At 45.1% G+C, this 14,641-nt stretch overlaps 2 protein-coding genes and 1 long non-coding RNA gene across 7 annotated transcripts in view; 2 read left to right on the top strand and 1 right to left on the bottom strand.

Annotated features, from left to right (window-relative positions):
* The window catches only part of Samd13 (sterile alpha motif domain containing 13), a 39,093-nt gene extending 27,707 nt beyond the window's left edge, over positions 1–11,386 (top strand). For 4 of the 5 annotated variants that reach the window (XM_029474879.1, XM_029474876.1, XM_029474875.1 and 1 more), the window contains one exon: positions 10,189–11,386. In XM_029474879.1, the coding sequence (XP_029330739.1) occupies positions 10,189–10,332 (144 nt within the window). In that variant the 3' untranslated portion in view covers positions 10,333–11,386. The remainder of the gene's footprint in view (positions 1–10,188) is intronic. The other variant, XM_029474878.1, reaches the window with a different exon arrangement.
* Positions 5,022–10,359, top strand: LOC110291441 (dnaJ homolog subfamily B member 6-like). The gene is made up of 2 exons (XM_021158606.2): positions 5,022–5,910; positions 10,189–10,359. The coding sequence occupies exons 1-2, from the start codon at positions 5,234–5,236 to the stop codon at positions 10,214–10,216; spliced, it is 705 nt and encodes a 234-aa protein (XP_021014265.1). The 5' UTR covers positions 5,022–5,233; the 3' UTR covers positions 10,217–10,359.
* Positions 6,863–8,005, bottom strand: LOC110291442. The gene is made up of 3 exons (XR_002377567.2): positions 7,940–8,005; positions 7,641–7,696; positions 6,863–7,061 (listed from the first exon to the last, which is right to left on the bottom strand). It is a non-coding gene; the product is annotated as an uncharacterized LOC110291442 (long non-coding RNA).
* Positions 11,387–14,641: the final 3,255 nt, after the last annotated feature.

The raw sequence follows: 14,641 nt of genomic DNA, 5'->3' as shown, positions 1-14,641 counted from the left end.
AGGCAAAATTGGTAATGAAAAATACTTAAAATATTTTTGTTTCTATAGAGTTTATTTTATTTGAATAGACTAAGCTAAGCAGCTACATTAGTTGTTTGAGACAAACCAAGCGAGAAACAGCAAGAGAGCCAAGTGTGGAAAATTTACTTAGTTAGTGATTTCCGTAGTTGTAACAATCCCTGTGAAGAAGGAGACAACACTGAAAGTAATAGTAGCCACAGACATTAATAAAGCTGCCTAACACCGTCGCTGTTAGAACCTCCTGAAGGAAGCCCAGACTGTTCCATGCAGTGGAAGACCTAACACAGAAGCATGGGGGCCCTGAAACACTTGTTGTTTTGGCAACTCCAAGACACTTGTATTGAGAGCTCAGATCCAACAGTCAAGGGTCGGTGAGGGTAATGGCTGGGACCCCCCCCTCTCTCTCTTACACACACACACACACACACACACACACACACACACACTTGAAAACTTGAACCTAAGCTCGTGGCACTATTTCAGAAGTTGTGGAACCTTTGGGAAACAATTGAGAAGACACCCTTAGAAACGGGGGGACACTAGTGGTGAGAAGTTTTCTAGAAATCTCTGAAGGGCTGGGTTTTATGGAGAATGAACTCATCAACAAGTTCAAAGTACCTCATAAAGGTCATGTCCAGTGGGCCTGGGAAGTTGGCCAGTGGAATTTCAGTGGTGCAGGTGGGGAGGAGGGTGAAGAACCCTGCCTTTGTCACACAGGAGTGAGTGGAAGGCAAACAAATGCTGGGAGAGACAGACACCAGAATGTCATGGAGGACGTGGCCTCTCTTCTAAGACTGGAAGTCCAGACTTACTGATATGCAGGAAGTGCCCAAAAGAATCAGATCGAATAAACGACAGGAAGTGGTGACCAATTAAATGAAGCAGAACTCCCCCAGCGAAGGGAGCTCAACCCTGCTTGTGGAGGAGCCCAAATGTGGGGAAACTGAAGCTTTGTGTCCTGAAGATATCAATATAAAATGGTGTAGCACTCTAGGAAATTGCTCAGTGGCTCTGCAGAAAGTCAGGCGTAAATTAGCATAACTCAGCATGACTCAGCAGTTCTTCAAAAATAAAGAGGAAAGCTCAGCTGCCTGTGCTTGTGCAAGGGCCATGGAGGCATCCTTCACAATAACCAGGCAGAAACAACCCAAATGCCACAACCAAGGAAATAGATAAACAAGATGTGGTCTGTGCATAAAATAGACAATTATCCATCCATAAAAGGAGGAGTACAACAGGGATGAACTTTGAGAACATGCTAAGTAATTGTCATATAAGTGTTATATGAGATATCTGAAGTAGACACTCATAGACACAGAAGCAGATTAATGGTCACCAGGAGCTGAGTCACCTGTAATGAATGTAAGGTTTATTAAAATGACAGAAAAGCACTTGGGAGGCAGAGGCAGAGGCAGAGGCAGGCGGATTTCTGAGTTCGAGGCCAGCCTGGTCTACAAAGTGAGTTCCAGGACCGCCAGGGCTACACAGAGAAACCCTGTCTCAATAAAACCAAAAAAAAAGACAAAAAAAAAAAAATAAATAGTAGTCATCACTGAGCAACATGGTAAGAATAATTCCATTACTGTATACTTAAAAATGATTAACATTGCATAGTTTATATGATATAAAACTTAATTTAAAAATTAAACGATTACATTATTTATTTACTATTTATAATTATTAATTATATGTATATATGGTATAGTAGAACACATATCTCATAGCATATATGTGGAGATGAAATGATAACACTAAGGAGTCAAGTCTCTCTACCCACCTTTACATGAATTTTATGAATGATGCTAAGGTCATCATAGTTTTGGGGGTCTCACCAGCCTATGATATAATTTTTATTATAATAAAGATTTATAATGTAATATTAACCATTATATATAATGGTTGTTAGTTGATAAAACTTTTAAATATTTTATTTTTAAAATATGACAGAATGATCGAGGCAAGACTGCTTTAAGCTGCACTGGAGACAAAGGTGATGACCAAGTTTACCTGAGCTTGACCAAGGGAAGCCCAGAAACCAGTCCGGGATCACGGTCTGGGAGCATCTGCAGGGGTGTTTCACATTTGAATCAGTGCACCAGTGGGGGTGGGAATCATCTCAGCAAATGATGGCTCCAGTAGAAAGCAAAGGTAGAGTAGCCCAGTTAACATAAGTGCCAACTCTACATAGCCTGGGGTCAGCTGGAAAGAAAGGGTCTCAACTGAGGAATTATCTTTATTAGCTTGGGCTGCGGGCGTGTCTGAGAGGGGCTGTCTACCTTGATAACTGTGTGAGGAGGGCCTCACCCATGTAGGCAGTGTTGTTGCACCCGTAGTCCTGGAGTACCCAGGGAAGTATCTGAGATGAGCCTGTGAGCAAGTCAGCAAGCAGCTTTCCTCCAGGCTTCCTACTTCACAGCAACAAGAAGGAAACTAGAACATGGGGGAAGGTGAATATCCCCCCGTGTGACCTGAGGTGTTTGCCATCTGCCATCAAACGTACGTAGCAGCTCTTAGTTCTCAGGCTTTCAGATGCTGACCAGATCTCAACCACCCTCTACCTCAACATTTTCCAGTCTCCAGACTTTTGAATCAACACCACAAATTTTCTTAGAGTCCAAATTTCCAGTTTAGTTAGACCTGACTAATGAACCACCATTTGTATTATTTCCTTGGAGGACCCAATGTGCTCTGTTTTGGGGAGACATTTAGGAAATTCCTGCCAGTTCCTCCTTTTGTTTTCTGTTTTTGTTTGCTTGTTTGTTCCACTTAGATCAAAGGGAATAGAGGTTTAATTAGAAACAAGACAATAGTAGTAATAGTTAAAAATGACCATCAAGGAGACTGGAAAGGGAGTTGGGGAAAGATAAAATCTGCCTCGATATTGGACCTACCCTGCTATGGTTGTGAGAGTGGAGTGTGTCATGTTTGGGGTTTTGTTCCATTATTGTCAGCAGCAGTGAATTAGGAGTTAAAGACACAAAATCACAGGCTCCCCCTGGCTTGGGTGCTCATGGCATGGGAACAAGAAGTCTGTTAGTCTTCAGGCTGTGTTGTAGGATTAGTGGAAGAATGGCTCCCCTGTCAACCATGGGCCTGACATAGAAGGATTGAAGGGTCTTGGAACACTGCATATCGGAGCACTGAAATGAAAGGTAGACTTGTAAGAGGGAGAGAAGACAGCGAGGGGCTCATTGAGTTGCTAGCACGTCAGGAGTAGATTCTCAATGTAAGTAGGCCACTGTGGCGGATAGCTTGGTTTATTTCTTCCTCAGACCAACAGTCTGAGGAGAGTGATAGAAATGGTTTGCTTCACTGTGTTCAAAATTCCAGGGGAGAGAGCCTATGTCATTCTTGGTGGCAGTGCTCAATATCCTCTGGTCACTGACGCTAATGGAAGAAGGAAGGACAAGAAGGCCTCAAGCAGGTGGCAACATAGTCTACCTGCAAGAGGTATACCTCCAACCCCTCCCATCTCTCCCTCCCTCTCCCCTCCGCCCCTCCTATCTCCCCTCTGCCCCTCCCCTCTCCCCTTCACCCCTCTTATCTCCTTAGCCAAAAGCCAGTGAAGGCTATACCAAACTATGCAGTCTGGGGGATGTGAAGTTATGTGTTCTATGGAACAGGTAGGGAGATGCTTAGGGCAGACAAGCCTGGGGTGTGCCTGCCTGTGGGGAATTATTCTTGTTTGTATTAACTGACATGGGAAGAGCCACTCAATGAAGCTGGGCTGACTGTACATGGAACCAGGGAGCCGAGCCAAAGCATGTAGCCCTGACCATGGATCCCATGTGATCATCTGCTTCCAGGTCTACTGCCTTGACTCAGCCACCATGACAGACACCTTGAACAGGGGCCAGAGTAAGCCCTTTCTCCTCTGCAGAGACTGCATGCAAATGGCACCCAGCACTGCACACAAGCAGTACACAATCGTACACGCAGGCATTTTGCTATAGCAACAAGGAATAAGTCAAGGCAGGTAGTGAATGCCCTTGCCTTGCTAGGCCCAATGCCATTCCTTAAAAAAAAAATATTTGTGGTTTTGATATTGCTACTTAGTTTAGTTTAAATTCTGAGACAAAGTTCCAAAGGGTTCACACTGATAGATAGATTAGTATGTTCTGAATGAGGAGTCAACTTCAGATTGGGTTCCCTAGATGTCTCCACTAACAATGTGTTCTCTGATGACATGGGATCCATGGTCAGGACTACATGCTTTGGCTCGGCTCCCTGGCTCCGTGTACAGTCAGCCCAGCTTCAATGGGTAGCCGTTCCCATTAACAATGTGTCCATTGACAGCCATACCTAGAGTCATCTCTGATCCAGTTTTCTTACTTGATGAATGATGTTTTTCTTTCATCAGAAATGTATATATGATTTAAAATATTATGACAACCCCCAACCCATCATCCCCATCATGACAGGCTGAAGAGCTGGCTCAGCAATAAAGAGCACTGGCTGCTCTTCCAGAGGACCCAGATTCAAATCTCCGCACCCGCATGATGGCTCATAACTGTGCGTACTCCATTTCCAGGGGATCCAATACCCTCTTGTAGCCTCTACAGAGACTGCATGCAAATGGCACCCAGCACTGCACACAAGCAGTACATAGACATACATGCAGGCAAAACACACAGACACATAAAATAGTAAAATAAAATCATTTTAAATACCACAAAGGCAAGTCCCAGTGACACAGAAGAGGACACTAAAAACATTTGCTCCCTTAGTAACCCAAATTGGATGTTAGATCTGCTGGCGTGTGGCTGTTAAAAACAAACAAGGCAAATGCTTTTTAAGCTACACAAATGGCTTCTCTCTGTTGACAAGACACTGGGTGTTTGTTTATTGTGTGCATGTTTGTCTTTGAAACAGAGAAGGTCTTTCCAGTTTTTATAGTGGCCACCTCAGATTCCCCACCACTATGGAAACAAGGCAGGCAGAACCTCAGCTGAGAGTCTGGGAGATGCTAAAGTGATGACCTCATAGTCACAGCCCACAGTGACCAAAGGCAGGACAGGGGTGTGGTAGCATGTGAAGGTTCAACTAGCTGAAGAGGAATTTCTCCACCAGAAGAGGCTTCACCCCAAAAACCATGTGAGGAAATTCAAAACTGTAAACTTGAATAAGTGACCATCTTCCTTTCTGAAGTTGTATGGAAATTCTTCAAAATCTCAACCCTGCATCTCAGTGGGACAAGGCTGTTTAAAGAAACATGGTGAACTATTACAAAGTACTAGGGGTGCCACGGAACGCGTCGTCCTCAGATATCAAAAGAGCTTTTCATCAGCTGGCTCTGCAGGTACACCCAGACAAGAACCCAGGAGACAAGGAAGCAGCCGAGGAGAAATTCAAACAAGTAGCAGAAGCCTATCACGTCTTATCTGACGCCAAGAAGCGAAAGGATTATGACAGGTCCCGATGGAACCGAAACAAAGGGGAAATCAGAGGTGACGGCCGTGGCAAAGGGGAGACCATCAGAGTTGACGACAGCAGAGATGAAACGGATTGGGAAGAAAAAATATGCTCTCGGAGGCCACGCCACACCTTCCAGAAGGTCATTGAAGATGAAGACCTGTTTTCAGGAGACTGTTTGTTCGCAGGGCCCATGACTGGGTCCAGAAGAGCCTCTTCCCCCTTCTTTACTGTCACCCCCATCATGGACACAGGATTTTCTACGTTTGTGTCCCATGAATCCAGATCTTATTCTGATGACCCTGAGACATTTGTGCCATATGTAAGCCAAGGAATGGGAAAGTTCAGACTGGTCACCACTTGTAGCAAGACAGTGAATGGTAAGAGAGTTGTCACAAAGAGAGTTGTAGAGAACATTCGAGGACCAAAGAAAATAGAGAACGAACGGCTATTTCGTCACAATCCTTCACGTGGTTGGTAAGGACCTGCCATTGTCTTCTTCACCAGGAATTGCAAATGAGATTTGTGTGTCTTGATTCCTGTTGGAAACAGTAGAAATCTGAGGGGGAATGGCCTAGACAGAGGGCTGATTAGCTCAAAGCTCTCTCCACTGTGGAGGGGAGTTGTGGGTCAGATGTTAACACAGAGAACCCGTGAGGAGCAGAGCTGACCTTCCAGCCTCTTTTCAAAACTGAGCTTTCTTCCCTCAGTCAGGGTGTGGGGGCTGGATCCCACACCACAGTGAAAACCAGACTCATGGTGCTCTGCCCTTGCTGTTTCCCACACAGCGGCCTCCTCCTTGGTGACTGTTCCTGTTCTTTCCCTGAGCCTCTTTTTGTGTCTTCTCTCTCTCTCTCTCTCTCTCTCTCTCTCTCTCTCTCTCTCTCTCTCTCTCTCTCTCTCTCTCTCTCTCTTCCCAAGAGTCTCCCATGGTTCATATCATGATCAAGTCCAACTTGAGGCATGTCCTCCACATAGATTAATGCTGACAGAGACAGTGAGAAGTACTGGGTTAAGGGTTTATCTGCATGTCGTGTGTTCGCTACTCAGTAGATGTTCTCTGAATCCAGCCAGGTGCAATCAGGTTGCTGCTCTCCTCACCTAACAGGTGAGGAAACCGGGCTTAAAGAGATTTGTTATTAGGCCCTGCCTATTACCCAGTGAAATAGTGACCACTCTGTCTCCTTGATTTGTAAGTCCGGGACCCCCTTGTCTCCACCGGGAGTTCAGTCCTGTCTTCTCTATGCCTTGCTGGAATGAATCAGTACTTGTTGGAACTTTCAAATTAGAGAAACATTTTAACTTTCTGACCCAACAGGAATGTGGTGTTTGCTTTACCATGAAGACAGGAGCCCTGTAGCACAGTGAAGTTAGCAAATGCTTGCCTAGTAACTCAGAAACCCAGCCTGTGAATGAATCATCTCTTTGTTCTGGCTTTAATCATGTACAAAATCTTGGGTTGATTGTCCCTCTGAGCTGGAGTCGACTGGTGGCATTTCACCCCTTCAGTCTGTAGCAATGAGCTGCCGGGATCGGGGCGATTTCCTCCTCCTCAGGAAAGCTATGGATGATGCTATAGTACAGTCACAGCTGCTTGGCAAGATGTGGGCTTCGTTTGCAACTTCAGTCTGTTATGGAAGTTAAATAACAGATTATTAGCTGTCCTAATCAAAGGGACTTTCCCGTATGTGCGATTTTGATGAGGGGCATGTTTTATGCAGTTCTTGAAAATTTTAGTCTTGGGGAATGTTCTCTCCCCGAGTGGGAATACATCCCCCTGGCAGTGATGCAGAAAGGAAGCTGAGAGCGGACCTGGGCTCAGATCATACTGCTTTCTATCGGTGCCTCTCATTTGCAAAGGGGAGGATAAATGTCCCTTGCTTTGGAGTGGGGCTCGTATGTGCAGCTGGTGGTCCAAGGTTGCTCACATGTTGCTAGGTACCGTATTCAGAAAAGGGCATATGTGTTTAGTACCCACAGATGAGGGTATCAGGCTGCTGGATACACTCTGCATACATATGCAAAATGCATATGAATACGTAGCTCAGACTGAACAGAATCCCCTGCTGCTGGGGATTGGATTCAGATGGCCAACTGCCTGACCCAAAGCTCACAAGCACCTAGTACTGCATTCCGTGTCTGAGCTGTGAGAGTTGGGGGTCAAGGGGAAAGTGTGGGAGTTGATGTCAATGCGTTTCAACACTTACATAGTGACGCATCCAGATGGATTCTTCCAATACACTTCCTCTGTGAGCTGTAATGCCTGCAGGACATCAGAAAAGGCATCAAATTGGAACATAAAACATGACTTTCCATTTTTTTCTCAAGTGAAATCTAGACCTCACAGACACACTCAGCAGGAACGCAGAGGGATGCTTGACCATCACTGGTTTCTTCTGCCCACGATTTACTTTCAGTTAGTGAAGGAAGTCTGTGTGTGTAGAACTGAAAACAGGGTCTGAAAACAGAGGGGCCTGTTTGAAAGATATAGAGGGTTGTGTCTTACTTAGCAGGTAAGGTTTAGCTCCACAGGGGTTCCCAGTCAAGCGCACCTTATCCAGAGCAGAGGCTGAGATGAACGCTGAGGCCACCAAACTTTAGAATTCTGTGGTCGCACAGTGTCTTGGGTTCCACCTTGAGAACAGAGTGTCTTGGGTTCCACCTTGGGAACACAGTGTCTTGGGTTCCACTGTGGTCGCACAGTGTCTTGGGTTCCACCTTGAGAACAGAGTGTCTTGGGTTCCACCTTGGGAACACAGTGTCTTGGGTTCCACTGTGGGAACACAGTGTCTTGGGTTCCACTGTGGGAACACAGTGTCTTGGGTTCCACCTTGAGAACACAGTGTCTTGGGTTCCACCTTGAGAACAGAGTGTCTTGGGTTCCACCTTGAGAACACAGTGTCTTGGGTTCTGCTGCCATCACGTATCACCTTCTGCTCTGCTCCTGGGATTCAGTAGGGACAACAACCCTTCTCAAGTAAGTTCACCTCAAAATAGTTAACAGGTGGCTGGAACGTTTGCGCATCTCATTGATGGGCAGTCATAACCACCAACTGCAGCGTGAGGTACCAGCTTTATAGTGTTAGAGTCAATTCCTGGGTCTATGCGTAATGCTCAACTCTGCCCTGAAGCAGCTGCTTTGTCCTGGGCGGTGGCTGTCTCTCACATGTCAGCAGATGGTTTAGTAGCTGGAAAATAAAGAAAAGAATAAACGTTCCCCCAAATGAAAAGCACTGTAGGGCCACAGTAGCAGTTCCCTCTCTGGTGCGGTGACAGTGACTGACATGTCCCCTGAGGTATGGAGAGCAAGGTAGGGGACAATGACAGGCAGGTGTCACTCAGCTGAAGGAGCACATGTAGCGGGGAACATGGAAACCTTCTGGGAACCCCGAGTCCCCACATCTCCCAGGAGACAGAAGAAAGGGCTGCAGAATGGGAGGGTTTTCCAGCCCTCGACCTGGTGCAATTTCTCCACACTGTTAGAATCCAACACATCTTCTCCACAGCCTGACAAGATCAATGAGAGTTAGGAGCAATGGTCTCCCTAGGCGCAGGAGTAAACAGGGTCACAGTTTTAAGTAGCCACTTCAGGGTCCTTGCGTCTTTAGCCCAGATCATCAGTCCAGTACTCAGGCAAAACTATGAACAAAACTCTTAAGCACATCTGAGCCATGCCTCCTAAGGACCATCTCTGCCTTAAGAGACATGAAACTTCCACAAGCCAACAATAATGAAGGCAGGTCCACAGACAGCACGAAGCTTCCACTCTGTAAATTCAAAGACTCCTCTCCGTTCACAGCCTTCATCTCTTTCCCAGAAGCCCACTTTATTCTCATCCTTTGTAGTCCCTACAATGCCAGAGGGACCTGCCTGGTGGAGTCTAAAGCACCAGGGGAAAGGGACGGGCAGCTGGCTGGGTCCTAGTGCTCACACCCTTGGTGAAAGGAAGCATGGCAGGGAGCCTCAGCTTGCGAGTGCGGTTTTCAGAATGAGGAATAACCAGAAGAAAGACTCTCCCACTGGGTGGGCCATGGTTATTATTCCCCGATATCAAAATTGGCAAGATTTTCAGAAACCTTCCAGTCAGACACAAGACTTGATAACAATCTTTAATTGTGCATTAAGTAGGGGTGGGCTAGGAGAAGGGTTTGGGGGTAGAGCGCTGACCTAGCGTGTTTCCCCCCAACATCCCCAAAAACAGTAGAGAGAGGAACCGGGAGAGAGGGAGACAGCAGAAAAGTATACAAAGGATGTGGACAGACAAGAGTTCGGGTCTCATGTCCGTCTTTCCTGATTCTTTTTGTCTCAGGCCAGTAGCCTTCTTACTATGTCCTTTTTTTTGTCTGTAAACTAGGAATAATAATCTCTGCCTGTTGTAATTTATACAGTGGTTTTGACATGTAAAGTCTATAGGGAATTCTAATAACTTTCCGTGTATTTTATGGTTGGAGCATGTCTGTATCTCTTTCGGAAGCAACCTCTGCTCCCTGAGATGGGTAACACTGTTTTAAACTTGCCCCTGAGTTTCTTAGGATTTGTAATAGGGTCTTGAAAACAATATCGGCTACAAATTGTGCTTAATCTCAAAACGGAAAGAGAAAATGGAAGATGCGATAGAAGATTGCATGTTGACACCACGACAGTAGTTTTAGTCGAGGGACAAGTGGTGTGTGACTTCAGCCTTCCCTTTATCTCCATCCCCCAGAGTGCCTGGGCTTACTCACACACTGGCTTTCCCCTCTGTTTCCCTTCTAGGAAATTGATGGAAAATCCCTGCTCTTGATGACGAGAAATGACGTGTTGACAGGACTTCAGTTAAAACTGGGGCCTGCTCTGAAAATCTATGAATATCATGTAAAACCTCTTCAGACCAAGCATTTAAAGAACAACTCTTCATAGTAAAATCAAACTGAGGTCTCAGTCAAAACACACTGGGTTGTAACTTAGTTTCATGTTGTGAAACTCTGCAGACGGAACGCGTAGATGTGCGTATGTAAGGAATTTCCATCCAACAAAGTGTTATCCTATTGGATAGATGAGGCAAGCCATTAGCTGGCCTGACTCAGCCTGGAGGAGCAAAGACAGAGCAGACGTAAGATAGTTGTCCTTGTCAAACCAAGTTGTCTCGGACGCTTTGGTACCCCTCCCCTCAGGGGCTTTGATATTACAAGAACTTTCTTTGTTTCATCATAGAGTGGTTTCCATCAACTCCCTTAAAAAGGGTAGAAGTGGAATATGTGTCCTTGGGCTATAGACTTAGAAATGAGAATGAACAAGGCTCTCTGGGGAGGGGAGGAAGGGAGGAGGGAGGAAGAAAGGAGGGAGGAGGGAGGACTGCTCTCTCCCTGGAGTCATCGCTCTGCTCCTAGACGTATGTTCTTTGGATGAAACTGCCAATACCCTTTTTTGTAGAGGGTTCTCCACTTGACCTTGTTAAGGTTTCACGGGGATGTGCTGCGCTGTGTTTGAATCGAGCACGCACCAGGCCCCCTTCAGGAGCAGAACTCTGAGGAGAGAGACTTGTTTTGCACTGGAGATATCTATCGTGATCAACTCACTGTCACGGGGGTAAGAATATTTCCTGCTTACGTCAGTTCCCTATTGCTGAAGAAAGCAGTTAGCGTTTTTTGCTGTTATTTTGATTTTTTATGATTTATATTTATAATAATTTCCTTTTGAAGAATTTTGCCAAGAGCTAATAGATGATCCCAAAGCTTTGTTGATAGCACAGAGTATTTTTATATTATATATATAGCCCTCCATGATGCTGTAATTGTTTTTTTGGCTGTCCTCTGCTGTGTTTGGTCCCCTGGTTTGAGTACCTATCTTTCAGAACTTGAACAAGTAGGTTTTCTCCATCTCTGTTCCAAGAGACACTTATGAGTGATGTATGGCCGTGTCTCATAAAGTTGGTGATTTGTGATTGCAATAAAGCATCATTTCAGTTCACCAAGTATGTCTTTAGTTTCTTCTCATTTGGTCCCTCCTTTGAGGATTAAAGATTAACATCGCCTTCAAAACACAGGGAGAAGGCTAAGCCTTCAAAAGAAAACGTTAGAGTGAATGAGATGGTTCAGTGGCTTGCTGCCAATCTTGAGGACTTGGGTTCAAGCCCTGGGTGTACACACACACACACACACACACACACACACACACACAATAAGAATGATGATGATAAATTTTAAAATTTTAAATAAAATAAAACTATATAATTTGAGCCTCATATAAATTAAATCACCCCAGCAGATCTCATTTTTTCTTATAGTCCAGCAATCAGGTTTTGGTAGGATTCTAACAATTTTTTTTTAACTTGCCTATCAACATCATAATTTTTTGCCAAAAAGCTCAGCAAGAGGTCCATGGGCCTCTGGGTTTGCCTCTCCCTGTTTTAGAGAGTACCTTGCAACTCTACTGGGATCATTTTCTGAATTATAGAAAGTCTAATTCTACTTTTTATTATTATATTTTATGTATATGAATGTTTTTTTCTACATGTATGTCTGAGTATCATGTCATCTTTGGTTTGCACAGAAGACAAAAAAGGGCATCAGGTCACCTGGAACTAGAGTTACAGACTTAGGTGAGCCAGTGTGTGGGTGCTGGGAAACAAAGCCCGGGGCTCTGGAAGAACAGCTCTCCAGCTCTTTGTGAGACCATAACACCTAAAGACGAGAGGGGAAAGACCTAGAAACTGAAATCATTCAAAATTCACAGATGCGTTCCAGGCTAGCAATGTCGTTCAGTTGGTAGAGTGCCTGCCTGCCTGCCTGCCTGCCTGCCTGCCTGCCTAGCACACACCGGTCCCTAAATCTGCTTCTCAATACCACATAATCCAGGAATGGTGGCAAGCATATGGAACCCTAGCACTGGAAGGTGGAGGCAGGTCCATCAGGAGTTCAAGCCAGCCTGGGCTGGTAGACTGCGTGCCAGGCTAGCCTGGGTTGCAGGATACCCTCTCTCAAACAAAAAATGAGATTCAAATTATATCAGCTAAGGAGTTTCTGGGGTATCTAGAACTATAAATAGGAAAAGTGATTATCAACGGGATATTTTCCACCCACGTAGGGCAAGTTCCCAACTAGGGCACAGACACAGTAGACAGAACACAGCAATAAGAAGTGACAGAGGCAACTAAGTCAACAGCCAGAGCCTGTGGAGACCTGGTCAGGAAAAGGATGGCAGAAGGAAGAACTTGATTATCAAGTCTGTGTAAAGAAATTTGCAGCTGTGAAGTTCCGTTGGCGTTTGAGCTCATAAGGCTCAAGTGATCGCTCAAGGGGTACGCCAAACCTCATCAGCTTAGCTCAGTGATGCTTGGAAACAAGCATCTATGAAGGAACAGGAACTGCCCACCTCACCCTCATTTCCAGTTATCCTGACAAGATCCAGACCTACGTTGTCCCTATCTAAATGTCCAAGGAAGGGGAGCAGATGATGGCACACCCTTGGTGAGGATGGCATTGTAGCTCCTCCTATCTTTTTGCTCCGCCATTGTACAGCACAAAATCGCTGTCATAGACCTTGCCATCACCACATGAATCTTAACCAGTAAGAGAACAAAGGAAGAAGGGACTAGAACTTCCTCCTTTAGGACATTTCTGATGCTTCATCTTGCACCTAACCAGAACCAGCCTCATTGCCATTCGGAAGCTGTGGAAGACACTAGCAATATAGAAATATTCCTTTACTGGGAACCGAGGAACCTAGCTAGTTAAAAGCCCAAGCCTCGTTATTCTGTTACAAACTGAAACATAGTTGCCCTAAGCCAGCTTGCATGAGCAATAAAATCTGACCCCAGGTTTGCACCCTAACTGTTAACATTGTAACCTAAGCCTAGAACACCCTAGTAACTGGGCTACTGAGCCTGAGCCAATCCCAACTGAAGGTTGTCAATACCACTAACAAAGTGTAACACCAAACTGGAGCAACTGGGTCATATCTCTCTGTGTGGTTATGAAAGCAGCCCCTCGTGGTCAGAAGGCATCCGATAGCATCCTCAGGCTGCCGCAATGCCTGTTTCTAGAACCTGTTTCTTGCTCAGCTTTCTTAAACCTCAGGATTTGCTTTCCTTTTAAGGCATATGAAGGGTAAGGACTATTTGGGAACAACTTGTAGTTACTACTGTCTGTGGCACTTGAGTTTTAGACACTAACTGTACCCCACACTATTTTAAGAATATATACATACAGAGAGAGAGAGAGAGAGAGAGAGAGAGAGAGAGAGAGAGAGAGAAGAGACTATTTAGATTAAGATAATTCCGGAATTAGAGATTACAATTCAATGTAACTGAAAAGAAACAGGCTGCCGTACTGCACCGGAGCCTGCAGCAAGCATGAGCATTATTTTAAAAGAAATTTCAATTAAAATATAATTACACAGTCCCTGCCCTTTTCTCCCTCCAATCCCTCATGAGATTTATTTTTGGTAGCAGATAGCTAATGGACATCGATGTGGAGAGAAAGGTCAATTTCTGGCACACTCTTCATCTTGATTTTAACAAATAACCAAATGAATATTAAAATTTTTTTGTCCTTGGAGTTTAGTATATGTTTTCAGGACCACAAATCATCTCTCTACTGCGTTAGTAAAATTTGTCTTTTGGGGGAATTTAATTTGCAAAAGTCTAATGACCCACTGTTGCCAGCCTCTGCTGGATTTGGAAGCCAAAGGAAGAAAGTACTTACTGGTAGTGAGTGATTCATTTGTCCTGACAGTCCTCGCAAATGGGATCTGCAGGGGTCAGGTCTGGGCCCAGAGCCACGAGCTGCTTCTCGGTAATGATGTGGGGGTGAAGTTAAATGTTCAAAGAGCTGACTACTCCAGGACATAAATGCTTCTTAGGAAAATCTTGTTCCTTCTGCTTTGAGACAGGGAAGAGAAACCCCAGGAAGAAGGAGGAAGTATATTGTGCACATAACAAGCCACTTGTATGTTCTATACAGGAGCTCCATGGGCAATCACTAACCTGGTACCAGTTCTGGCCAGTTGTGGCAGTGTGACAGCAAAAGATAATGAAATCCAAGTCCATTTGGTGATTATGACAATTTGCCTCAGTGAGCCCTGGGGGAGAGTCATGTACAGACCAGTAGTGATGTCCCCTGGGGGAGAGTCGTGTACAGACCAGTAGTGATGTCCCCTGGGGGAGAGTCGGGTACAGACCAGTAGTGATGTCCCCTGGGGGAGAGTCGGGTACAGACCAGTAGTGATG

The sequence above is a fragment of the Mus caroli genome, chromosome 3, assembly GCF_900094665.2.
Source record: "Mus caroli chromosome 3, CAROLI_EIJ_v1.1, whole genome shotgun sequence".
Classification (NCBI taxonomy): domain Eukaryota; kingdom Metazoa; phylum Chordata; class Mammalia; order Rodentia; family Muridae; genus Mus; species Mus caroli.
This window is presented reverse-complemented; position numbering and strand designations above follow the sequence as displayed.

Excerpts from the sequence above, each read along its gene's own strand:
- LOC110291441 (XM_021158606.2), top strand. The coding sequence starts at position 5,234 with ATGGTGAACTATTACAAAGTACTAGGGGTGCCACGGAACGCGTCGTCC. Across the intron at positions 5,911-10,188 it reads CACAATCCTTCACGTGGTTG|GAAATTGATGGAAAATCCCT; the intron begins GTAAGGACCTGC and ends TTTCCCTTCTAG.